General features: G+C 40.7%; 1 protein-coding gene across 6 annotated transcripts in view; it reads left to right on the top strand.

Annotated features, from left to right (window-relative positions):
- LOC146974610 (cell adhesion molecule 2-like) overlaps positions 1-24,558 on the top strand; it is a 196,883-nt gene extending 172,325 nt beyond the window's left edge. For 2 of the 6 annotated variants that reach the window (XM_085798143.1, XM_085798141.1), the window contains 6 exons: positions 6,701-6,862; positions 7,414-7,504; positions 7,600-7,778; positions 10,624-10,731; positions 21,838-21,960; positions 23,118-24,558. In XM_085798143.1, coding sequence (XP_085654269.1) covers positions 6,701-6,862; positions 7,414-7,504; positions 7,600-7,778; positions 10,624-10,731; positions 21,838-21,960; positions 23,118-23,236 — 782 coding nt within the window. In that variant the 3' untranslated portion in view covers positions 23,237-24,558. Of the gene's footprint in view, positions 1-6,700; positions 6,863-7,413; positions 7,505-7,599; positions 7,779-10,620; positions 10,732-21,837; positions 21,961-23,117 lie in introns of all 6 variants that reach the window. The other 4 variants (XM_085798142.1, XM_085798140.1, XM_085798146.1 and 1 more) reach the window with 2 other exon arrangements.
- The last annotated feature ends 2,242 nt before the right edge of the window (positions 24,559-26,800 follow it).

The raw sequence follows: 26,800 nt of genomic DNA, 5'->3' as shown, positions 1-26,800 counted from the left end.
TTATTTCTCAGTCTCTTTGTCCCTCAGATCCCCTCAGTCCCCACCCAGTAATGATATATTTCTATCTCAGTTACACACCATAACCCAGAGAGACCTCTGCCAATATCACCACATGTAGCACTTGTTTACACACCACTGAACCAGAGGGAGCTGTGTGGAGACCAAGCAAGGCAGAGATGAAATGAATATTTATTTCAAATAAGGGTGGGGATGTTCGCTATCGGACTAGTATTATCATACTGTCTGACCTAAACTGTAGAGGTTATTGCTTCATCGTGTTATGCGATAGCTCTATTCCAAAGAGGCTTTAGTTTAAAAAAAAAAAACATATTTGATTCATATTTGCTTGCTGTCACATCCCTGTATTGTCAAACATGTTAGTCAAGGACAAGGAACTATTACTGTGAACGTACCTGGCACTATTTTAGGTCGCTCTCTGCTGACTTTTCAATACGCTATAACTCAAGTCCCATTCACTGAAGAGTTTAACAGTGACTGAACAACCTTTTTGAAATAGTGCTGACTAATTCTTCATTCACGGGTAATTGTCCTTGACTACTGCGAGTGTGAACAGAGTGAGGTGGCCATCATTATTCCAAGGTTTTGTCTGGAAGGAGCCATTGAGGAAAAGCGAAGAGGCAATAGCTCCTGGAGTTTATTTCTAAGACGGCGATGGTGATGACACTGCTGGTGGCACTGTGACACTAAAATAACGATTAGGTTCGGGAATGTAAAGCAGTTTTCTAGTTAAAAGAAAAATACATTCTCAGTCATTTTGGCTGCATGACACAACCTTGCACACTACTTAGAGTCTGTGTTGGGACTACAGTTATACAATCCACCTCCCTGGGATGGAGTGGATCAATGGCCATTAAAGATGTAATTTCAAGATGGCTCCTGCAAGTCATAGTGGCATGAATAAAAGATGCTCAAGGCACACAGGCACACACACGCACTCTCACTCACACACACACACACACAGACGAACAGACACATTCACTGTATCCAAGGAGAAGCACCGATGTAAAAGTACGTTAATGCATGCAAGGTATGGTATGGTATGGTTACATTCAAAAAGATGGCTAGAATAAAGAGCAGCAATATCTTCAGCCAAAATATTTCATGCACCACCTTCTTTCTTTCTTTCTTTTTTACTTTCTTTCTTTCTTATACAGAGATATATTTGACTCATCCTTGGCCTAGCATAAGAGTGTGTGATCAGGTTAAAAGACTTCGACTTGAGCACTGTGGTGGGAAAAAAAAGAGGATATCAGATTGCTACACCCACTGTCTATGCCCATTAAGAGCAACATCCTAGAGGTGGAGCACCTGTCTAGTTTTAAATGCCAAGGCACGGAGACGGAGCAGACCTCTCTTTTTGGAGTGGAAAACCGTCTTCATGAATCCACAATAGACACTTTTCAGCTGTGAATGCTCCAAGAGTTTCATGTCAGAAAGGACATGATGATACGTGTCTGCCAGGCGCTGATAGAAAGTCTCCTAACATTTAAAAATTTGTTCCCTGGTCATAGTCACCCGTCAGTCAAGCACAGAGACCAGACGGGTCAGAAAAGTTAGGATGCCTACGGGCTGAGAGCAGGCTCAGCTCCCTGAGCACTGCACAGTGGCCAGAACAAGTGAAAAGTTAGTGGAGGGCACAATATATCATCTCCACACCTCACTGGGGCTGCAGCCTGCTGTGTATTACTGTTCTTGTTTTAAAGTTTTAGTCAAACCTAACGCTATGCAGCTCATCTGACAGGCAAAGGAAAGCATGCAGGTCAGGTACTCATCAGGCAACACATTTTTTTTCTGTTTGCATCATGAATTTTATTGTATTTAAATGAGTGTTTGTGCCGCTATATATTTTGATTATCCTCGCCCTAACCCACAGGCGAATTTGCATTGTTCTTGACTGAGTAAATTGTTTTAAATCTCAGATGGGATGCAGTTCAGGGGATGTTGAGTCAGCCCTCGGACCCCTGCTGCCAGGATTAGTCAGCTCTGTTGCTGTTGTTGATGCTTCCTTCCCCACCCCAGCAGTCCTCCTCTGTCTCTCCTGTCGATCCCTCCATCTTCTTTTCTTGGGTTGTCCCTCTCCCCTGTGAAATGGCATAAAAGGGTCAGATTCTCACATTTTTCACGCCTGTCATTTCCATTTCTAATCCTCCGAGGCTCTGTCTTGGCTCGCACCAATGATGCAGAGCCCTGAGCACCCACCCACAGAACAGTGTGCTACAGTCACAGCCAAATACTGGCAGGGCTTTTGTTAAGGAGAGGCACCACAGGTGAATGTGGCAGGATGGTGTTCCACTTTCAAAGAGCCAAAAACTGTTTAAATTGCAGAGCGTGTCAGAGAATGTTTTTGCATATGTTGAATTTCCCAGCATTTATTAAATGAATAACAATAAACTTTATTTATATTATTTATAAGTCACATTGGTGAGTGAATGCAAATAGATGCACAGAATTATGCCCTGTTAAATCTGCAAAATGTCAGTTTTTGTTAGTTGTTTGGCCTTTTCAAGTAAGAAAAAATAAACAAAACAGCTGCTCCGAAATGCCACTATTTTTCCTAAAATGTATTGTAATATAAAACATGACTTCTTCTAACAATGAAGTGTGGTCCAACAGTCTGACAGCAAAATTAATCATTGTAGCAGAGTCAAGAGATGCACTTTCTTATTTTTTATACCACGACCTTCATGAAGAAGGTTGTTTTGTTTGCTTACTAGTTCAACAGCAAGACCAACACTAGGGTTTATGTAGAATTTTGTTGCTCTTATATAGAAACCTTAATTGGTTTCTAGAATTTTTTCTGTTTATAATGAACCTTTTTTCAAAATAATATTTGACAGTTTCACATGAGTGCTATGGAAGCCCTGAGAGTCAAGAGATGAAAAACAAATTTGATTTAGACAGAAAAACTTAATTATTGCTATTATATATTGTTGTTGTTTTAATCCTTCTTAGATATGCGTGGTGGTTCACCTCAGCCTGCTGTGGCCAAAATGAATTTTACAGACACAAACCATTTTTTTCTTTTGGTTTTCTCTCAGGGCTTCCATAGAGATTTGTTAGAAATACTCTAGAAGTTGGCAGTGAAGGTTGAATCTTCTCACCAACTTTGCTCATTCATTCATTCATTCAACATTTAATTTACTTACAATCAAATAACTGGATCTCAAGGCTTCATGCAGCCCTGCAGTAATCCCGTTGGTTATTTTTGCTAACATGAAAAAGCCACTCTGTATGCCTCCACACATGTACACTACATGTGGTGTGACATTGACCAGATGAGTTTTGTGATTGACAAGTCTGAGCCTTAATGGCAGTTTGATATCAACCGCTGAGCTTAACGTGTGATGAGATATTGATAGACATATTATACCTACTCACACACTAGCACGGACACACATTCTTGTACACACACACACACAGCACAGAAGGCATTAACAGTGGGGTATTACCATCTGTTATTATGTTCTCAAAGTGGATCTATGAAGACTTTAGTCTGAATAAAGATATTAATGAACTCAAACTTTGTATGAGCACGTCAGCTACTGTAGTGCTCTTATCCTGAATCACACAGAAGCAATCAGAGTCCATTCAAATCGCCATGAGACGAGAATCTGAATCGACACTTAACTCACATAGCAAAATTATATAGAAGGTGAGTTTCTTGTTCCCTGCAGTACAGTTGTTTCAGTGTGGAGCACATTTTCAATCAGGAACCTCTGAGACAGAAATGTGATGAATTCTATTTTTTATTAATTTATCTTTTTTTATTGTTTTCATTTTATTTGACTTATTTTATTTTATTATTTTGTTAAAAGACAACCAATAATTACAAATACATTTTTAATGCACAGTACATTACGTTTTTTAATTAAGGGCCATCTATTACATTTACGGTCCTTTAGATTCTGATCTTGAACAAAGTCTTCTTTAAATATATGATAATGATGACGGAAATTAATATAACACAAGCAAACTTATATGTCTAATTTCATTTTATCTATTCATTAGTTAAACTGTCAAATAAATACATAAATCCAGTGACAGAAATATGAAGAGAAGAGAGAAAACAGACAAAAACCGTGATAAAGAGAGAGAAGGTAAAAGTGACTTTAAAAAAACAATACATCCATGAAAGGAACTGTGTATGTGGCTGCAAATAAAATGAGAACATTTGACTGTTGGAGCCACAAAGAGACAGGGAGGAGAGGCTGTCTATGCTGACCTGGTATAACTAATAGAGATGGTAGTAGTAACCACTAAAGCAGGCCATAATATTAGAAATTCAATGTCCTCTCCCTGCAGTTCTCCACTCTATTCCACTCTGCTTTGTCTCCTGCAATTTCTCTTTTTTGTGCAGAAATCCAGCCAACTTTGCTCTCTACTGTTCTGTGGATGGCTGTTACTAAGGCTGCACACCTGTCACTCACTCACCTCTGGGGGGGGGGGGGGGGGGGCAACTCATTGCCTCAGTTGCAGGGAAAGTGACTGAGCGGAATAGTTGATTGGCAGAATGGAGAGGGAGAGGAGACAGTGGGGTGAGATGCTTAGAAAGTGGAGCAGATGAGCACAGAGGAGAGAAGGATATAGAGCGTAAACAATCTCTTTAAAAAAAATACAAAACAAGGCCGTCCGGCATGATACAGAGATAGCACACACACCGATACTTCTCTGAAATTTCAGCGATGAGGAAAAAGAAAAAGAGAGACATGGTTTTACAAAGCAGGGCAACACCTGACTGCAGAGATAAGCCCGGACAGCTGAATACAGTGTACGAGTGATTTCTTTTCTCTTTTGAAAAAAAGAAAACCTTGTGGGAGTGTGGATGAACGGGCTTGATGTGATTTAAAATACTTGCTGCTGGCATGATGTTAGCCGACCAGCCACCCCCAAACGACCGGTTGAACAGATGTGATTGAGGAGAAGAATATGTTAAAAATACCTGCTCGGAGGCGGGTGTGTATAACCAGTTAAGTTGTAAAACAGCCAGTGGGTAAAAGCAAAACTGGCAGTGGTGAGTAGTGCAGGACAGTTGGCTTGGGTTTGAGCGCCTGGCCCTGTAAGAGGATGGTCATTTGGATTGCACGGTGAATACATAACAGCCTCAGAGTTTTGGAGAACATTTATGTTGCATGTGTAGGTTGAGGTTTCATCAGAAACTGGCAAATGTGTCATCGGTACCCTTAACTCAGCCAGAGCTCTGAAAGTATTTAGAAATGAAATTGTGCACAATCACTAACAAGGACATTTTAAGTTTCACAGGTTTCTTCTTTCTTCGTTAACTACAAGGAACTTGAGGAAAAGCAAGAACTCATAACGTATCAGCAGGATGTTCTATGCAGAGCGGATCAGTTCAGGACTGCACTCTCATTCTGTATTGTGATGAAACATTGGTCATCTGGATGGTGCAGAGGGCAGGTCTGACCACGTACAGAGTGTTGTGTTCATGGACAGTTTGACAGGGACACAAGAAGTCACTGGTGCAGGACTCGACTTTGTGACCTTCCTCTTAGACGGGCCTCTCTTCCTTAAAGGGATCACTACTTGCGGAGATGAAGATTTATAAAATTTCAAACACACTAATGTTGTGTCATGAGGGCTGGTCATGACACCTTTATCAAACACAGTTGGCTTATCTAAGGCCTGAATCATTGGTGAAACATGAAACCAAAAGTGGAATGAAGTGTTTGAGGAGTTTGCCAAAACCTGGTTGCAGGAGTTCTCAGCTGCTTTGGCAGTGATCGGGGTATTGATGGGCACAGGGAGGCGGATCAGCTGTTTGGTTTGGATTACAGGGCAGGTGTTCCAGGGATAGCCCTGAGAGCAGATTGTACAGATGGAGATGACTGTGCATAATGATACTTTGCTACAAGGCTGATTAAAGTTACTGCCAAATGTGTGATTGGCCCTTGTAATGTTTTTGTCCCAGCGAGGCTGGAACTGGTTGTCAGATAGGAGGGTTGGAGGCAGAACTGAAGTGCAGGAAAGTGTTTGGTGATATTTAGACATTGTGGGAGCAGAGCAGTGAAGCCCATGAAGCCACAGGCATACTCGGTAGGTGGTTAAGAAGACTCGCAGTGTAAATATACACATTACATTCAAAGAGTCCAAACCAGGGCTCTGACCGGCAGTGGCCATGTAGAGCAGCACAGGGAATATAAGTATTCATGCTGAGGTGATTCCATAAAGCATTAATAGTGGGAGAGACACCGGCAGAAGATGGATATTGATAGTAAATTATCCCCTTAAATTATTGCAGTTCTTTCACCTGTTGCATTCACAGTTGGATTTTTGTACTGTTGGATTTTTGATGTTGAAGTGGTTGTAATTGGAGGGCAGTAAGTCAGACTTGTACATGTGTGGTTGCAGTCTGTCTTGATGCTTAGTAAGAGCAGGGCATCAATACTCCACCATGGTATTTTTCAGAGGTGTGCATTATGATGGAGATAAAACCAGCATCAGTGAAAAGATACTGTGAAATTTCCATTTAGGTGCTTGTTGCGTTGCATTATAGGCTCTTTTCTATATGCATAGAGGGCTCTGGTGGAGTGTGGCTGCCACTGTAAACCAGGCCTTCAGCGATGTTGAACTCAGGAGCATCATGTTGATGTGTGGCCATCATAGCTCGCAAAGACAAATGTGCTGCATCTGTGACACTGACAGTATGCAACTCTCTCCAAAGGTGCCAAAGAGGTGAATGCAAGTGGGAAGACATTTACAGTACGGAGCTCTCTGCAGCTGTACGTGGACAGAAACGATGATGGAGTGGCCTACACCTGCAGAGTGGACCATGTGGCGCTCGCTCAGACACCACAGCAGGCCACTGAAGTGCTGGAGGTGCACTGTGAGTGTACACGCAAAGACATGCACACTCACACACACATACACACACACAGAGTGCACACGTGGACACAATCTAAGAGAAAAGGAAAAAATACATGAAAGAGGAAGTACCTCGAGCAGTCTGCCGGATCCTGTTATCTGCCAGTCACCCTAATAAGACCCACGTTAGTAGCTGCGGCTACATTTTTACATGACATTTTCATCAGACAGTATCAAGCTGATCTGGATGGAAATTTAATAATGTATCATCCATGAAAATCTATGGCATGTGCTGTGTTTAAATTGTGATAAGGATCTTATAATTACATATCATTAATCACAGCTTTCATCATGTATTTTTTCACATGCTGATAATCTCTGAAATTATTAGTTTCATCTCTTCTCATCTCTCTCCAGAAACAGCTACTGTACCTCAAATGTTTTGTCTTTTACCTTTTTTATTTTGAATATTAAGTAAATCATTATATCATAACATGTCAATATTGAGATAATCATGGGTTGATTATCTCACAATTGTCCACCCTCACTGTAAGCCTCCTGTGTTTGTCCTAGATGCTCCTCGTGTGGAGATCATCCACTCCCTTGCTGTTCCTCAGGAGGGTCAGTACTTAAAGCTGGAGTGTGTGTCCCAAGGAAACCCTTCGTGAGTCCTTCAAATTTCCTATCAGTCGATGTCAGGCTTTTATATAATGCCTCAGAGAGGTAAATGTTTCTCTTTCATATCCTCTTACCTCCCAGGCCAGATCCTGTGATGTGGACAAAGGACGGGGGTGATCTTCCTGACCTGGACAGGATGATTGTCGAGGGGAGGGAGCTCACCTTTACTTCACTCAACAAGACAGACAATGGCACCTACCGCTGTGAAGCCACCAACCACCTAGGGACCAGCAGTGCTGAATATGTACTCTATGTCTATGGTGAGTTCACAGGGAAGGCTGATATGTGGGTAATCATGTTTCAAAAAGTAAAGGAACAGAGAGAGCTCTTCATCGTCAGACGTCGCCTCGGCTGCAGTAATCCTACATTAAAAAAATAGTGGAAAATATGAAGGGCACATGCACAAGCACCAACAACTCCATTGCAAAAAGCAGAATTATAATACGTCCTGATCTGCATCCTATATCAGCGCTAAGAGTGATTAGTGGTGCCATCTCTCACAGGGAGAATATGGGCCTCAGGTGACAAAAATGCCACCAACGCCTTTCCTTAAATAAACCAGCGTCCCAGATCCTCCTCACACACACACACACACACACACACACATGCACACACACTAGGAGGGAAATGTGTGAGGGAGGCAGAATTTAGTGCTGCGTTGTCAGGAATATCACGAGGAAGGATAAGTAATTCCTAGTAACGCCAGAGGAGGTGGAGGATAAAGGGACTCAGTGTCAGGGAAAACAGATAGCTCTTCCTCTCTTCCGTTTCTCCACTGCCATTTGTCTCTTGGCATTAAGTAATAATGCTTTTAAAAAAAAGGGGGCAGAGCAGTGGCACATCTCTATTCGCTCTGTTTTAGGAGCTTAGCTGTGTGTGACAAAGGACAAAAAAGGCAGGTAGTTGTTGGCTGGAGAGACCACAAAATCTGAGGCAAGAGGGAATTTCCCTGGGTGGATCAATAAAATATAACATCAGTATTATTATTACATGCACCTTGAGGGTGTGTTTCATTTACTGTCTTATTTAAAAGTGGACCTAATTTGATGAAAAACATGAGAGAATAATCCTCTCATGTGCCGACAGCTACAGTATTTTTTGCCACAGCGAGAATGATTTAAAAAATATTCTTGAATTGTCCTCAATGGGGTCACAATAACTATCAGTAGGATCATAAAGAGTCCACTGAATCTCAATAACACCTTCATGGAATGTCTTGAAAATTGTCCGCAAACATTTAGGTGGATTCAACAATGTGCTAATGAGACTTGGGTGGTCAGAGGTCAAAGGTCAAACATTTCACACAACTGGATATACAGTATGACTAAGTAAAAAAAAAAAAAAATTCCAGCTGAAATAATGACTCATTCAATCACAATATCTACTAAAGTAATCCCAATTATTATTATTTTTGTTTGCATATGGTCAAGCCCTAACATTGACTCTTGCGGCCAGTGTAGTGATGTAACTAATGTATCAGACAATTTCAGTATTAAATATTTCCATTACTAAATTGATATTTAGGTAAGTTATTGTGTTGCACGTATTTGCATTCATAGCCACAAATCGGGTTGGAGAAACTTAAATCTATGTGAAGTTTATGCAGTTCACAAACAGAGTTCAAATACAGATGTTAGTGTTCCCTACCTATGTCTGAATCTAATCTCAAGGCTGGTTTTATGGCATAGCAGCTTATTGATTAGGATATCTTCAGTCATTTACTGCTCCACTCAAATATGCCTTTAATTAATTAATCCCTAAAAATTTCGTCACATGGTGTATCTCTGAGATTTTGCACTTCCTATCCAGTCCCCAGCCAACCCCTAACCTAATTGTGATGCATTGTTTGCGAAGATTTAATTTGTGTGCTTGTCGCACATGCCATGGTGTCTGTGTGCACCTAACAGTTCCTTCAAATGCCAGCTCAGTGTAGCAACAAGAATAACCGATGCACGTACTGACAGTGATGTTATTAAACTGACAAATTCTGTGCCACAAAAAGAGGCAATTGGGTGTGGGAGGGTCAAAGATTCCCATCCAGATTCATTACTTGTTCTTTTGAAATGGCACCCAGTCTGTTCCTAGCCTTCATTAGTGATTAGCACACCTTTTAGCCTTTCACAATTGCTGCCATAATTCTTGGAAAATACCTTTTTAATGGTTCCCCTCCAAAGAGGAGACATTTTCCCTCTCTCCCGAAGACATGCACTTACCTGCTTAGTGATTCACAGTGAGGCTGAAATGTCACGGAGACGAGCAGGACAGTCGGCCCTGAGAAGAAGTACCTCAGCCAATTAAAAGCCTCTAGCTCGCTGTAAAAAGCAGAGTGACATAAACATAAAAGCCAAGGTGGTAGTGTAACCTCATTAACTTTGTCGCACAGTGTTTCAGTGAGAAACACTGCCTTGCTTAAAGCTCTTTTACCATAATCCTTTAGTGAGTAGTCAAAACTAGAGCATGGCAATGATGGCTTGGTTAACTTTTCCTCAAATGACTCTTGCAAACACGGGTAATTGGCAACAGATCATTTGTCAAATTACTGTCATCATTTGGTGTAATCCAACCTCCCTCCTTTAATACGTTTGAGAGGTTCCCAGAGCAGAATCTGTCTTCATCAGCCAACACTTAAAAGTACAAATGTCGTCATCCTTTTTCAGATCTTGGACTTTGTGAGTAGCCTGTTGGCACGTCATAGGCACTCCTATCTGAATATATATAAATTAAGATACTGTATTAATTCTAACCCTCACTCTATACACAGTTTATACCAGATGTCAGCAAATAAGTTTACTACTTTTTTCTGTTCCAATCTATGGCAGGCCAGAACATTATCAAAGACTAATTTAAGAAACTGATTCATAAAGGTTCATAAACTAACACACCAGAATAATTCATTCTAAGATATAAATGTACATTAAAGTCCACAATATTTTCCTGAATGAATGAGAAAAGTTGTGTTTTTTATTTATTTCCCATCATCACTATAATGTTTTGTCTTGACCACTTTTTGCTCTAACTGGCCCATGTGAATTCATTTTATTTTGATGTTGTATTATTGCATTATTTGTGTGTATATGTGTCTGTCTATATGCCCTCCACCAGAAGCCCCCACCCTCCTGCCTCCATCCACCACTCCCCCCCCTCACATTCCTCCAGATCCTACTGCACTATTAGGCACCCACGCCTCAGACCCCACAGTCACTGGCGACAGAGGTACAGTACGACCCCTCGCGTCTCCACATCCTCCTCAGCATGCCACTGTGTATTCCCATTTCCCTCTTACCTTCATGTCTCTGTCTTAGCTTGTCAAGCTCTCTCTCTCAGCTTCTTCACTGTCTCAACTGTCTCATGTGGACTCTGAGGCACGGAGACATTGACAGCTGGAAAAAATATCCAGTACTGAATGTACTTTCCTTTTTTTCTGATATTGTTTGTGTTTTACCCTTTCAGGATTGTAAATGTGTACAGCACGTCATTTGAGTGGAGATCCACTCATTTGTTTTGTGTTATTGCATCAAGGATATTATTTATATTTGACTTTAAGGCACACTCTAGGTCGTTGTATTCAAAAGGAGTCTTATATCCGTCCAAATGCCCCATCCACTCTGCCTTTGGCATTTCAAATACTTCAGTACTTTTGTGGCCTGAAACCTCAAAGAAGCAAATGTCATGTCCAACTGAAAATGTCTGGCCACTGGAGTTATCTCATCATGACTGCTAATGCTATGTTAAATCTTAAAGAATCCTGACTTAAAAGGAGTGTTATCATAGTGTGAACCGCTGGACATTTTACTGGTAAGAGTAAGTATTTCATGTTTTTAGCAACCCTGTTTCTGATTAGTATGAATGCTGTTGTTATAATCTATTCAGTGTTATAGTATGCAATTTGAATAATGCAATGTCATCTATAATGAGGCTGAAAATTAAGTGGAAAAGCATCTTTAGTTCCTGCAGAGCCCTGATGAAATACCAGCAATCATGGCCATGGGTTTAAGCTTTACTGTACTGAAAATCAAATTGGCGCCATTGTCCTGCAGCACAATTGTCCTCCACACAAAGCCTGTTTTCCGGGTATCAAAAACGACCCATAATGTATCACTAAGTCAGGGACATGTTGTCTCATGTGTGCACCTTACCCCTCCCTCTGATGTAGGTCACTGAGTGGTCAGAGCACCCTGCAGTCATAAGGCACCAGATGGACAGGATCAACCCTGACATGGTGAAATTTCTCAGCGTCGTTTGATTATCTTGGTTGACACATTCACAGCACCCATGGGCCTACGGATGTGGGTGGTCAGGGAGTGTTTACTGGGATATATCCTTCCTAGTAAAACTCATTTTAAAATGAGGACTCCAGATTGTTGTCAAAACTCAGATTCAGGAGGAACGTGTAGATTCTGTCTTGGGTGTTAAGCAGTGCACTTTTCTAGTAAGGCCTACTGCAGGTTCATGGGAGATTGCACCTCCAGTCATGCATGGAAATAGGGCCACTTTAAAAAGGCTTATGTCCATGTCTCCCATGGTGTCTTGCTGGGTGCATTATGGGAATACATGTGCTACAGTCATTGTTCTGAGCCATCCAAGCACACTGGGGAAGAGAAGTAGTCAGCTCAAAAGTTAGCTTGTCACTCGTTCTGTTTGATTTAGTGTACAGTGTCCAGTTTGATGACCTCAGGATAACACATCTTTATACCAATATATATTATGTATGATGCTTTGGCATACTCTTTGTCCCAGCCACCCCCCACAGTCTCTAGCTCTATTGTGTCCAAAAGGTCAAATGGCCAACATGACTATCATAATCGGTCAGTTGGACTGGTTTTAGAATCTGATGGAGATGCCTTCCTAAATATTTCAGCATATCCAATTCAGCTGTCTGCTCTCTGCATTTAAAGGAACCAGTTTCCATTAAAATAGAGAAGCCAAGGTGCAAACATGGATGTCTCTCTATGAAGACTTTTTGGCACATTGAACTGGATGGAGCTTTTTGGGGTAGACTCAGACCATGCAGGTTGGATTACATATCAGAGTTCGACTTGTTGTTGTTTGTTGTTTGACTATGAGTTTTCTTAGCTGGGCAGGAGGGGATAAAATATACTTGCTTGCGTTTCTTTCAAGGAATTTCAGAGGCCTTTTTGTAAAGTAGTGGTACAGTACGGTTGGACAGGTGGACAAGGCAACTTTAGAAAAATGTTGTTTGTTTGAATTTCAATTAGGCTGTAGTCTGTTTCTTTCATGCTGCAGCATTATGACAATATTGCTGACATGGCTCTATGTCTGCTACAGCAGAGTGATACGTCAATCAAAGTCTGTCAGTGTAAAACAAATGTGCCGCGATCTGCAAACAAGCTCTCTCATATATTATCTGGATCATGGATTATAAAGTGCATGTCCGTTCATCGGTCTCTGCTTTTTTTTTCTCCCCTCTCCCATTTCCACTCAACTTCAGGGTGCTCCACAGTCCCATTCATCCAGAATAATTTCCTCTCATCACAGCTGTTTTCTCTAAATTACCATCTTTAAAGTCCTTCAGGAGCTTTAAATCCCCTTCTAGCTTTCTTTAGTTTTACTTTCACTTCAAGCATTTGTTTCAATCTTTCCTCACCCGCTTTGTCTCTCCTAACCTCACATCTCTCTGTTTGATAACAGGCTTCCACACGTTGTTGGATATTCCTCATCAGCATATGTCTCAGTTCTTCTCTGATGCCTGTTTGTGTAGTGCAGAGACACACGAGGAGCTGAGTCTCTCAGTGTATCTTCAGGGAATCTGAATATCAGACTCCTTCACTGCGTCCCCAGTCACAGGATACTACACTATCTGCTTTCATGTGTCTACTTGATTTATTACCAGGTCTTTTCACAGGCTCTGGATGAAAGCAAACAACTGTGGAGCTGTACCGGCACAGTGACGTTTTGTCTTTTTAATAAAGTTGTCTTGAAGGAGGAAATACACGCTGTAGGTAGACTGTATGCAGATAATTTGCATATTATGTGCCCGATGATCTTTCAGGTGCATCCCACGCTGTTCTGCTGTGTTCTTGCATCTCACCTTTCTCAGAGGTTGATGCATCTTCCAATAAGAAAAAGAGGGAAGAAAATATATAAGTGCTGATGGTAAAGATAAAATGTATGATTTCTATTTCCCATAATTACATAGGGAATAGTAATAATCATATTATAATTGTGGCTTTATGTAGCTTGTGGCTTTAGAGTACACATTCACATACTGTAGTTTCCTTTAACATTGAAAATAGGTTGTTGGTTGGTTATTAACCTATTTTTTATGGACTGAGTTTTGGTAACTGTGAATGTACTGAGTTGTGCAGTTATTTTTACTTTACCGGCTGAGTTTAGAGAAAATTGAGGCCCATATACAAAAAGTGTTGTTTTCTATGCTTTTTGGTTCATTCGTTTTCAGGCATGTTTTTAAAAAAAAATCAACTCTAATGCAGCGACGAGATAACATCCCACACAATCCAAGACACTGACTCTGTAAATAGTGACGAGTCAGTTGTCTCCAGTAGTTGAAAGACTTGATATTCTCTATTTACAAAGTATTTTTTTTATAAGAAAGTATTTGTTTCATAAGATATAAAATGTGAAGATATTTGATTATTTTACAATAATAGTGTGCTACGTCTGATTTTGCTGGCAGTAAATTTAAGTGGACAGTATGGGAAATGTAAGCATTTATTCACCCTTAATGTAGGAATAAATATTTCATATTGTAGACTCAATGGGTCTAATGGGTCCTGTAAATCTGACATCATCCCATCCTTTCAATTCTAACTGTTGCTGACCTTTCCAATGTAGATGGTGCAAAGTTATGCACAAGATTCCTCTGTTTTTCATCGGTACTGTATAACGCCAGGAGTGATGTACAACTGCAGTCTGTGATTCACTTTATTAATGAAGTGCTGGCAGGTATACCCAACACACACACACACTGCTTCAGTAGCCCAGCCAGCCTTAATGGCTGTAATAACTCTTTAGCTAAGTATCAGAGGTCCATGCAATGTCATCAAACACCACCGCTTCTACGCACACACGCATACACGCACACACATTCTCCTCCTCCACCTCCACTGATTTCCCTCAAATTTTGCCAAAATGTTTTTTCATGGCTCGCTGATTAGCTTTGACCTTGTGAAGCTGAAAGGTTGAATCACGAACAAGGGTTTTCTGTGGGGTTTAAAATATTTACTATTCACTTCTCATAATCAGCATTTGTGCGGCCAATCCCAGCGCCTGTAGCCTGATCTCGCCGTCGAAAAAGGACTCACTGGCAAGAACAGCAATTATTCATGCCTACTGTCTCTGCCTGTGAAGAAGACAGAAAAACTTAAAAAAAGAAAAAAGAAAAAGAAATATCCATCTATCCTGAAGATAAAAGTAACGAAATTCACCAACAACCTTCAGACTCTTAATAAGAGTGTACAGTACTGGAAGACATCACTAAATTGTCTTAAATTGATACCAGGAGGATGGTTGGTACCTGAGGCTTTAAATGTCAGTGGGGAACAGTAGCAACAGTTACCATGGTAACCCATAAACATAATGGTTGTACTCTTCTGGTTAGTACTCCAAGGGAAAAAATACAAAAGGATCTTTCCTCTCCTCTTGAAGTTGATAGCAGTGACGACACACTCGAGGAGAACTGAAGAGCAGAGTCGAAGGATTGGTCAGGGTTCAAAAGTTGGGATTAGTCAGAGCTTTCTCCTTTTTCAAGTGAGAATTGGCCAAAAAGCTGCATATGAATAGTAACCTAACATTAAAACTGGTCTGCTTTCACCTCTGAGCCAGCAAAAATGTCAAATATAGACTCACAGACATCGGCTCACTAGTTTGCACAAGTAACCACAAACCTGAGGAAATCAAACTTCTAACAGCAACATGCAAAACCTTTTTTTTTTTTTCTTACTTTGCCTCAAATACTGTTGTCACTGTAAAAATCACAATAGGTCAGAGTCAGAGCTGTAGATTAGTTTCTGTCAGAGTTTCAGTCTAAATTTCAGTTATTCGACAGGATGAAAGTGTTGGGAATCATTTTCATAGAGACAAGTGTTCAGTGCTTCAGATGCAGCAGAGGTAAACAAGAGAAAAATGTGCATCAGATAATAAATGAGTTAAAGGTTGTATCACAGCTAGACATAGTTGAGACTGATCACTCAATCTTCTTAATTTTATGCTTTAAATGAGGTAGCCTGTTGAAATACCAATAATTCAATTTAAAGCAACATTTGGAAGTAAAGGGCACAGCACATGTCTTTAACCCCACGTTCACCTGTTCAAGCTGCTTTCGGTCAAGGACAAGCCTTTTGTGAAAACTCAATAAATGAAGGGACGATTTTCATTCCTTGGAGGGATTTATAACAGCTTTATCCCATTGCTATTGATCTTGGTTAAAATGGAGGTTGGGGAGTTGAGCCATGTGACGAGCAAAAGACACATTTTCTGGAGGGCAAGGTGTCCAGGGCAGTTGGCTGGTTGGCTGGTTGGTTACTGTGTTTAAAGCAGGCAATGGTCAGGTTGCAGCATCCCCCCAGGGGGGTGGAGAATGGTTAAATATTGAACAGTACTGACTCTCCATTTTCCTTTCCTCTCTCCCACTCTTTACACCATAAAGCTGAGCAGCACAGGAGAAATTAAAACATAATGCAAAGGTCTTTCCACTTATTGCAGGCTAAGCTTATTGATGACCTGTCACATTAACTCGCTTTGGGGAAGAATTATGGCAACAATTTGGAATAAAGTGTAGAACAGAAAAAGAGAAATCATTACATCCTGGGGCAAGTGTTATGAATTACATGTAATAGCCCCTCTATTCATTAAATCTCAATGGCAGAGGATACTTCCAGCAATCTTGAAGAGACACACTCATACACACACACGCGCATGAACAAGCGCACAATGCAGTCTAATTTTCACTTGTTGACATGAAGTTTTATTCAATCCTTTATTCATTTTTCTCTGCATGTCTCCCTCTGGGGATTATTGTGGTGGCAACCTGCCTCCTCCAGCATCACTACTCTCTGCTGCTCTTGTTCTGCAGTTGGTGCGCACAATTCAGTTCTCCCCAAGCTAACCAGCAGTATAATGTGGGTTATGACAAAAAAGATATGTGAGAAGCCACAGCGACACAGCCTTGATTAAGTCACCACAGGTGTAGAGATGATGTTATCTCCCTGCTTCGTCTTTTGTTGTATTTTATTGCTGTTTTGAAGTGGTTGTGGATTTTACTGAACATAGCGCCGTCTTTGATAGACTGATTCTTGCATGTGACTTAATGAATTCATACACTATGATTAATTATCTTGCTTTGCTTATAACTTCATGCTGTTACCCTGCTGACCACAATTTTCATTCTAGGAAGAGAGAGGAGGTGGTTGAATATTCAAGATAGCGTCAAAGTCTACGTGTGGGCTTTATTGAATGATTAGCAGAAATAATTTGTTTTCAGAATCTAATTAATCCACTCTGACCCAGCAAGCAATAATGTGCAAAGCAACACACACATGTACACACAAATACACACATACACGCACACAAACACACACACACATGTGCCTTGGTAACTTCTCTGCTTTTTATGTCTTTCTAAATCTCACATGCATGGGTGCATGTACTTGGAAGTCTACGCACATGTGTCTTTCTGCCCCTTTGCTACAGCCTCCAGGGAGTCTCTCTCGTCTTGGCAGTAGTGCGAGCATTAGATGCAGATTGGTGACTTTCCGGTCTCAGCCAAAAAGTGTAATTGACTCATCGAACGAGTCTTCAGGCGCTTCTCTCAGTCTCTCTCTCTTTGCAGGTGCTGTACTTTTGTGTCTAGAATTAACAACACTGCAGTGGAATAAATGCAGAGTCTTTATGCTTTAGATTTAATGCTAATGTGTTTTTGTAAGAATACATAACATTACAGATTACAGAGTTTCTTCTTGTTTTAGAGAGGGCTTTTGTTATGTTTTATTGTGTTATTTCTCAGGCATACTTTTATGAAATTCATAGTAGCTGCTAAAAATCTGTAGAACATTGCCCCTAACTTTCCATGGCTTCCAAAGAGACTTTCAGCTTTTCTGAAGCATGTTAAAAAATCAGTGTTCATGTGAACTGAAGCTAATATTGTCTATTGAAGAGTAATGAGTGTCTCTCTCATGCACACACACACACACACACACACACACGCACACTCAAAGATTCCCTGACCCACAGCACAGACACAAGGACACTGCAGCGCTATAAGCCCGTGCTTTAAGCTAGCTGCTGCTTTATTGATCTGAGCAACTGGAACCATTGCTTCACAGAGCAATATCTGAGATTGAGAGAGGAAAAAGCGTAATCCAAGAGAAGAAGAAAAAAAAATGCCTGTAGGGCACGAATTTTAATATTAAAAAATGTAATACCAAGAGGGTAAGAGCAAGAGAGGCAGGAGTGTATGTTGAGCTACAGAATGTAAATACAATTTGACTAGCATGGTGATATGATTCAAGGACACTGCGTCTCATCAGTTGAAATTGTTAATTTAAAAGATGGCTGCAGATGAAAGGCAGTGCAGAGGATGGTGCAGTCAGGCCCAAGAGTTGCTTTTACAATACTTCACAGGATGAGAAACTTCTCCTCTGAAGTTCTTCAGACACGGAGAGAGGAAATATGGCATTAGAGGAGCGAGATAAGGGCACACATTAAATACAGACATCCACTAAGTTGCACATTTAACGAGCAACTAAACAAGCCAAACCATGTCAGTTCAGAGATTTCACATTCATATTTATGCAGAAATGAAAAAAATAAAAAAAGATTTTGCAGGAATTAAAGTCAGATGAGGCTGTGTGATCTCCAAATCTGTGCACCAGCTTTGTGGGACCTATCAAGGACTAACGACTGTTTACTTTAATCATATTTCAGTCATTCACTCGAGGGGTTTGACCTAAAATACACCGTCGCCATCATACATCACACTTTTCTCTTAACATACAGTATACGGTACTTGGCATTTTTTCCAGAATATCTTTTGATCTAGTTTTTTTCATTTTGAGCTTGTGCACATCCTTGAGAATCCACACTGTATCACCGTCACATAACCTGACGGTAACCTGATATGGAGCCAGATGAGGAGTTAGTGGGGCAGTGTGAGAGTTGAATACTTTTGGTTCAGTCCGGCCAAGCAGTGGCTCACCAGGAGCCCTGGACCCCTTTAACTTATTAAACAAGCCCAATTCGCAAAGCCAGGCGACAAGGAGTGTTATAAATATTAAAGGAGGAGTTTGCTCTGCGACGCTCTCATATTAAATCACACAGAGGAGAATGTATGGGCCCTTATTAAAAGATAATGTGTTCTGGAGCCATAAAAATGTATAACCCTACACTCTATATCCCTCTCCTCTTTGTCGTCTTTTCTTTTCCGTCTTGCCCCAACAAAAGTTTCAGCCTTTTCCTGTCCATTAATCTCTATTTTTTACATTTCCTTTCTCTGTGTGTCTTTGTACACACTCGCTGTATCTTTTTCCCTCCTTGAGTTGCTGTGGACTAGAACAGATTGCAAGACATAAACCATGTTTTGCACCTGAAGGCCAAGCCGTATTTATTGTATTCGTAGGTTGTAAATTATGATGATTTTATGTCACATACTCCTGTTGCTTCACGACTGACATCACTTGAGAGGATTTATCCGATTTGGAGCCTAAAGCTTTTTTCTGTAGCTGCAAAAGACTGAATACAACTTTTTTAACAAATGCAGTATATTCTGTCCCTAAGACCGATACTCAGAGAAGTTAGATCGGTACAGTCCCCCATTAAATTGTTAAGATGACTTGCTGTCAGCCTGAATTCACAGTAGCTACAAAACATCAAAACATCTCAAACTACTACTACAGCATAATCAGCTTCCTTGCCATTGATCTGCGAGCTCAGTTTGTGACAAACTGTTGCCACTTTTCCTGTAAATCAGTGGATATATGGTGGAGATTTGGAGCCATGAGAAAATAATAATAACATATACTGTTGTGGACAGCCTGCGGGCAAGTCCTGATTTGAAGTAAAAAAAAATCACCAGTCAGATAAAAGATAAAGACTGAGCTTTGACTTCAGCTATATTTACTTATAAAATAATCACTCAGAAAGAGAGACGGACTGTCTTTCTTGTTTAAAGTTACTTTTTCACCTTTATTTCAGTCATAGTGAGAGATATGAATTTGGGTGGGTGGGGGTACACAGCTTCCATCAACCATGTGTTTAGTTATTCCTGTTTCCTTTAGTAATACTGATACTTGTAATTAAAGTGGTCCATACAGTATGTCTTAATGGAGGCTCAGTGTATTGGAAGCAGTCCTCTACTTTACTACTCTGTAGTTTCTGACCAACAGGGAAACTCTCATCTCTGCTAACCAGAGCTGGAAATGTCATCACTCAGTCAGCCAACCAGCCAATCAACAACATTCATGATTATAGAGCTGGTCCTGTTGTTGTGGTGCAGATACATAGGTTTCTGGTGCCTGTACAGGTGCCATAAACAGGATCATGCAATAAGATGCGTTTGTACTTTTTACATATTTTACCGTTATAATCTAAACAAACTGACAGGGATCTTCTACAGTATTAAGCTGTATTTCTCTCACCTCTATTCAGATTCTCAGCACAGTGTTTCTTTAAGGTCAACAGCGATGCACTGGGATCAGACAACATGTTCTAGACGTGTCAAGGGGTTCGGCTCACAGCCTGACCACTTGGACATGACACCACCGGCATATTGCATGGCCAGATTTCATAGCCCTCAACAGGCCGACATATGACTGTATGGTCATGGCTTGTTTGTGCCTGCACTGGGTTGTAACAACTGAACTGAAGTGCAGCAGTCAGAGAGTGAGTGTGTGTGATGGTGAAAACCACTCACTATCCTGACAGACAGGGGTGAAGAGACACAGCCATGTGTGTAACTAAACGTCTGAGTCCTTGCCCTGCTGGGCCGCGCCGGGGGAACATTCCTCTACTCTCTGCTCCACTGACCAAGCAGAACCGCGGCGCAGTGAAACCACGCTCCGCACGTCGGTGTGTGTGTGTGTGTGTGTGTGTGTGTGTGAGCTTGTGTTGGACTGAGTGTGTATTTGTCCACTTGGAGGCAGTGAAGTGTGACGGCCTGGTCACTCAGACCGTGGAGAGTTATGGGGCGAGAGCAAGCCAGCTGTTCAATTTGGCCACATGGGCGGACTCTGAAAGAAAAGGAGAATACTGAAGAGAAAACACGTCAATATGCGACGTGTGCTGTGTGTCTAAACCGGCCCTCTATCACCGCTCACCCTGCTCTGACATTGCCATATTTAAGCTATCATGAGCCCACATACACACACACACAAAGTGACAGGGTTGTATATGGCATGCCTTGGCACTCAGAGGAGGATAATGAGATGAGTGCTAATTTCTCAGGTGTCATGGACTGATATGAATAATACAGGCTATTCCGTTGCCCATCTTCCCTATTGCTGTCACTGTCAACTTTCTTTTTTCTTTTTTTTAGATTCACCCACACCCACAGTGAGTCAGTGCAGTGTCACGTCCTCACTCAGTCTTACCTGTAAGAGCCTGGAAGTCTGACTTTGTGGAATAAAAAGGAAGTGGAGAAGGCAAATAAAGGAGAAAGGCTATTGTTGAAAGAAAGGGAGATCTTGTAGAGGTTATTGCATCAGGCATGGACAAGCTGCCTTTCCTACTTCTTTTTTCAACAGTTAGGGACCTGTACCAAATCTCTTACACCTAATTCATTTTCCCTAACAATGCTTCTTCCTTGCCAAGAAACAGAAAAAGATTGATCTTCGCTTTTTTTTCCTTTTTTTTGGTGTGATGATTTATTTACTGTGTACTACTCCTCTTCTTCTGCTGCTGCCCTGGTTTGCATGTTGGGAACTCCTGCGGCACAGTGGGGGGAGGAGTATGGGGTGATCCTGAATTATTCACTTCTTCTTTTTCTGAGTCCTTCTTTCATTCTCTCTTTTTCCTTCATTTTGCAGGGTGAATGTGTCTCTGCCTGTATCGCTGCTCTTTGTTTCAGTGTGTTATCTGTCTCCTCCTCTCCCTCCCCCTCTCTCCATCTTATTATTCTCAGAGAGCCAAGCAGCTCTGCTCTGACTGCATGATGTGAGAGGAGGCAGGAATGACAGCAGCTCAGAACAATCATTAGATCAGGAACGAGCTGGGAATAATCTTCTCTTTCCGTCTTGCTCTGTTTTGTATTGTCTGCCTCTCGCTGTGACTCTGCCCCCGCTCCTTCACCTCACCAGCCTATGCCATCATCCGCTCCTTTTTTTCTTTCTCTCTCTGTCTCCTCTTCAGATCCCAACGCCGTGGGGCCGCACGGCACTGACCATGCCTTGATCGGAGGAGTGGTGGCCGTAGTGGTCTTTGTCACCCTGTGTTTAATCATTGTCCTGGGAAGATACCTGGCCAGGCATAAAGGTAAAACCACAGTGGACCAGACCTGAGTCTCTCAAGGCTCATGGAGCTAGTGGAGCATGTCGTGCTTGTCCCATTAGACATCAGAGTCCTTCCCCAATTCCCATGTCACAAAGTATGACACACCTGCGGAGGAGAAAGAGCCTGAGTCCTGCACACACACACACACACAAGCACTGATGGACATGTGTTGTGTGACACAGTATGGTGCCACTAGTTGAGACAAAGCACAGATTAAGTTATTGTTTCTAATAGTAATATTATCTGTAGTGACTGTTGCACTTTGGGTCCAGAAATGCAAGAGTCATAACTCATGAATACCTGAACACACAGGCATGACTCATCATTTTTTTAGATTCAGTGAAACCTGAACTTTTCTGAAACATGTGAGGATGTTAAATGTCCACATACAGAAAGAGGTGCAACTTGCTACTGAGAATCAACAAGTTGTCTGTAAACTGATACTGTGACTCATCTTAACTGCCTGGATCCATGGTGATATTAAACTGTATTCACCCTTAAAGATCCAAAATCTAACATGAAGTGCATGTTTTCCATCTAAAAGTATAAACTTATACTCGTTGAATCATTCTGGTGTTTTCTTGTGTGTGTGTTTTTTTTTGTTGTTGTTGTTTTTTTACATTTCTAAGTCCCAGAGACATCCATCAGAATTGTATTGCGCAACTCTCATTCATATTAATTTGATTTGATTTCATTTGTTGGCACGTCAGAGCAGCCCAGCTTGTTTTCAGAGTAACAATATATGGCATATTTAGTCCAAACATTCTGCTGAAGAAAGAGAGACGAGAGGGAGATGTGAGCAGAAAAGAGCCTGGGGGTTCAACGTTAATGGTCAGTTTCCAGCACTGATGCTACAAAATTGATTTCTTATACTGAGAGCTGCATCATATTATTTTGAGGCTCAATTTGCCACCACTGAGAACACTAAAGGTGTTTGTTGATGCATGGTCGTACTCACCTACTCTCTGCTGTATTTACATATCCTGCACTATCCTGACTCCTCATCACTCTGTATATGAATAATGTAGCATTACTGATGTTGTCTTCAGATGTATTTTTCGCCTCAAGCAGCAAACACCATGCAGGGCTGCTCAGTATTTGTTTTCCCTGATATGGATTTGTTTTTCGCATTTCCTCAGGAACATACTTGACAAACGAAGCCAAAGGAGCGGACGATGCACCCGACGCCGACACAGCCATCATCAATGCCGAGGGCAACCATGCACACGCAGAGGAAAAGAAAGAATACTTCATTTAGACTGCAGGGGGAGCTGTGCAGCTCTCTCCGTCCCCCTATTTCCCCCCTCTTTCAGTCTCTGTATCTCTTTTTCTCTCTTGCTGTCTCCCCCTTTTCGTCTCCACCTCCGACCACTGCCCCCATCGTGACCACCAGGAACCCGCAGGCAGTCCACAGACAGAGAAGTTCCCCTCAAGTGTTTTTCCTGTTATTGCCTTTCGTTGATCCAATTTCTACCATTTACATCTAGTCCTTTATTACTTTTGTTCCTTTTTCTTTTTCTTTTTGGCAGCCAGTATTTCTGAGGCAGCTTTGCTGTTGCTGCTGAATTGGTAACCTTTGTCATACTTTTCCTTCCTCATCTTTGACATGAATCCTTGGAAATCTTTGTATCTACCATGACTGCTTCTTACATGACCCCTTGTCCGTCTTCTCTCCTGTTTCCCTCCTTCAAGCAGACACCCAAACGCATACTATATCCCCTTTGTTCACACACATCCACAAACACATATCATATTTCACATCAACACGGTGCCTAAAAATACAGACGCCATTGAACTTTTGTCAATGCCTTCATGTATCGTCTGTCAGTAGCAATGTAAATGCTTTGTAGATGGTTACCTGGGCCATCATTTCATTGCTTAGCTCACAGCTTTTTATTATGCATTGCATCTTTTTTTCTTCTTCTTTTTTTACTATTATTTGAACGAAGATCTGTGCTGTTTACGCCTTATACATGTCTGTCACACTGAATATGGTACTTTTAGATGCTCCACCACCCCCGACTCCATCCCCTCTAAATAGACTTGTAATTAAAAAGTTGACCCTTGTAAGATAAGAAGAAGGTTTTGTGTAACACTGTAGCAAGGTATGTCAGATAAGTGTATAATATGATTTTCATTCTTAGGGTAGGGGTAATAAAGGATAATGTGGTATTGTTTAGAGCAGAGAATTACACACCAAAAATATATGAAAGATGCTAGATGAAGCATTCCATCAAATGAACGCAATCAGTTATATGAAACCATTTGCTAAATCTGCTGTCCCTATGTACTTTCGTCTGTATATTCCTGCACTGTCCAGGCTGCAGTTTAGCGAAACACCACCAACTTCAGTGTCCTCTTGACAGCTTACAGTAGTTTGTTCTTCACATGAAGGGTTCAGGTGTACAGAAAGAGTCGAGCTCCTCTCTTGAAAAGCTGTATAAATTGTACTGAAGTGAGTTTAGCTTTTTCTCTTTGAGAATTTTGTTTATGTTAATGTCACATTGAAATCATTTTAAGGCTGAAGGACCCTGTGAAATGTAAAATAAACCATTTCAGGCTATAAAAAAACAACAACAATATGTACAGGAATGTTAGTGTTAAATTAATTTAGCTGACTTTTGACTGATGCCTCTTGTAAGCTTGAGGTCCAGGCAGCTTTCCATCGTGGTTTGTATACAGAGTTCTGTTCATTTACAACAGCAACCAACTACAGTATATTATTACTCAGTGCATACAGTGGTAACCTCAGTTTCAGTTTGTATACTCACGTTTGTTTCCCTTTGTACGGCCACCTCTAAATTTGTGTTGAACTTGTTTCAGATAAAGTGTAGAAATCACCAACACACCACCAACAGCCACCTCTCAAACTGTAGACCTGCTTTTCTCATTTCACTTTTATCAGACTTGTTCTCCATGAACTGCATTTTAATTTTTCATTTCATGGGGTCTTCAAGCTAAAAAAAATAAAACAAAAAAAGGAAAAAAAAGAAGAAAAAAAGGAAAAAAGGTTAAAAGGAAAAAAAAAAGGGAATAGTGTATGAGTGCTGGCTGGGTCATAGATCTGCAGGGGCCTCCTTTCCAAAACTAAAAAAAAAACAGAAGACAATAGAGAAGCACAAAAAAATGTCTGAATGAATAACTGTGTTCCTTTGCCAACAACGAGTTCACCCTGGGAATGGTTCTTCTATTCAAATGGGTAGTGGAAAGACAAGGACAAGGTTGTCTTTGATTTCATTCTGGAAGAAAAATACAGTGCATCTTTTTGAAAATGTAAACTAAATCATGTTTTTTATTGGAAAAAAAAATGTTTCTAATATTTTTTGGTTTAAATGGTTCTAAGCTCCCTGCTGTATATTGTGTCTGCTAAAATGTGGTTAATTGTGAAAATTGCTGTTAAATTCTGGATTCCCGTACACCTTCAAATTTGTATATTAGACACCTTATCTATTTACTTTTTAGCATTTTTTCATTGCATAATCCTTATTGGAAATCTTTTAAACAGATGTATTTTTGTTTTTGGCACAAGGCATGTATATAATGTGTGAGAACTAAACTTTGGTAATACACATTAGCATGTTTTTGTTTGGTTCTTTATCATGATTCATTTATCTGAACTGAAGTTATTCAAGAGAGAACCACAATGAAAGCTTATTTGTAACTGTGGAGAACAGTGGCTTCTTGTGTTTGTGGCATGCTATTTGGTGCTACACATCCAAAGGATTTGGTGTCGTAGAATAAAAAAAACACAAAATTCAATGAAACAAACATGGGGGAAAATATTGTGTAACATCCAGTTGCCTTTTGCTCAGAGGAAATTTGCAGCTGTATTCACCAAATTCTCAAAATTGAAATTGAAATGGATTCAAAGAAACATGACCTTTACGTAGGAGGCAAAGAAAGTTTCACACACACCATGAGACAACGTAAAATATCCCAGTAAACAACTTCTGTTTCCTTTGTCCCAGCTCTTCGCCTTTCATCATTTTGCAGGAATTTGGCTGATTTACTCTCCTGTGAAGGAGTAATAACCGCTGTGGCCTCTGAAATGAAAGACTTAAAGGCAAAGGCACTAATCTGCTAAATGGGAGCAAAATATTACCAAGGGCAATAAAATAGTGGGCCCAGCTGTCTGCAATTCAGTGGCCAATTTACAACATTATGCAAATGAGGTCAGCAAGTAAGGTCTTTCTCCATGTGTTATAACTCAAGCAGTGCTGGAGTGAATCACAAGTTGGGAATCATTTGATCGATGCCTGTCACCACTGATGTAGGGTTTTGGATTTTTTTTTTTTTGTCGCATTTAATTTTTGCTTTATACTTTTTTCGGTACTTCAGTCTATACATCATTTACAGATGTAACTTCAGCCTCACCACAAACCTTCAGTAGATCCAGACTAAAGTGTTCTGGACTGGCTCTGGTCTTAAGAAACCCTCTATTTATCACTAAAATGCAATGTATTTTTTGTTTGTTTGTTTTTTTATCTACTACTTTTCACTGTGTCTTAAATTCACATTTTCTGTTACTGTGTACATCTGTGTGTCCATCTTAGAGTGGTCCAATGGATTTGTTGATTCTGGGGTCAGAGTAACAGGCTGTATTATACTAATCAACACTCATAAATTGCCAGGTCTGCAGAGATAAGTTGGTGTTTGCATTAGAAATGAAACAGATGCCATTAACTCAGTTATGCACTCTGACTAATTTGGTGGATATTTTTTAGTAAGTGGTGTTTTTTTTTTGTTTGTTTTTTTTATCTCTGGAAGCAAATGGCTTTTTATAATAGTTAGACCAAACCTGAATCTTATTAATTTGTTATTT

The sequence above is a fragment of the Trachurus japonicus genome, chromosome 14, assembly GCF_045865225.1.
Source record: "Trachurus japonicus isolate A0001 chromosome 14, Traja_1.0".
NCBI classification, from domain to species: Eukaryota; Metazoa; Chordata; class Actinopteri; order Carangiformes; family Carangidae; genus Trachurus; species Trachurus japonicus.
This window is presented reverse-complemented; position numbering and strand designations above follow the sequence as displayed.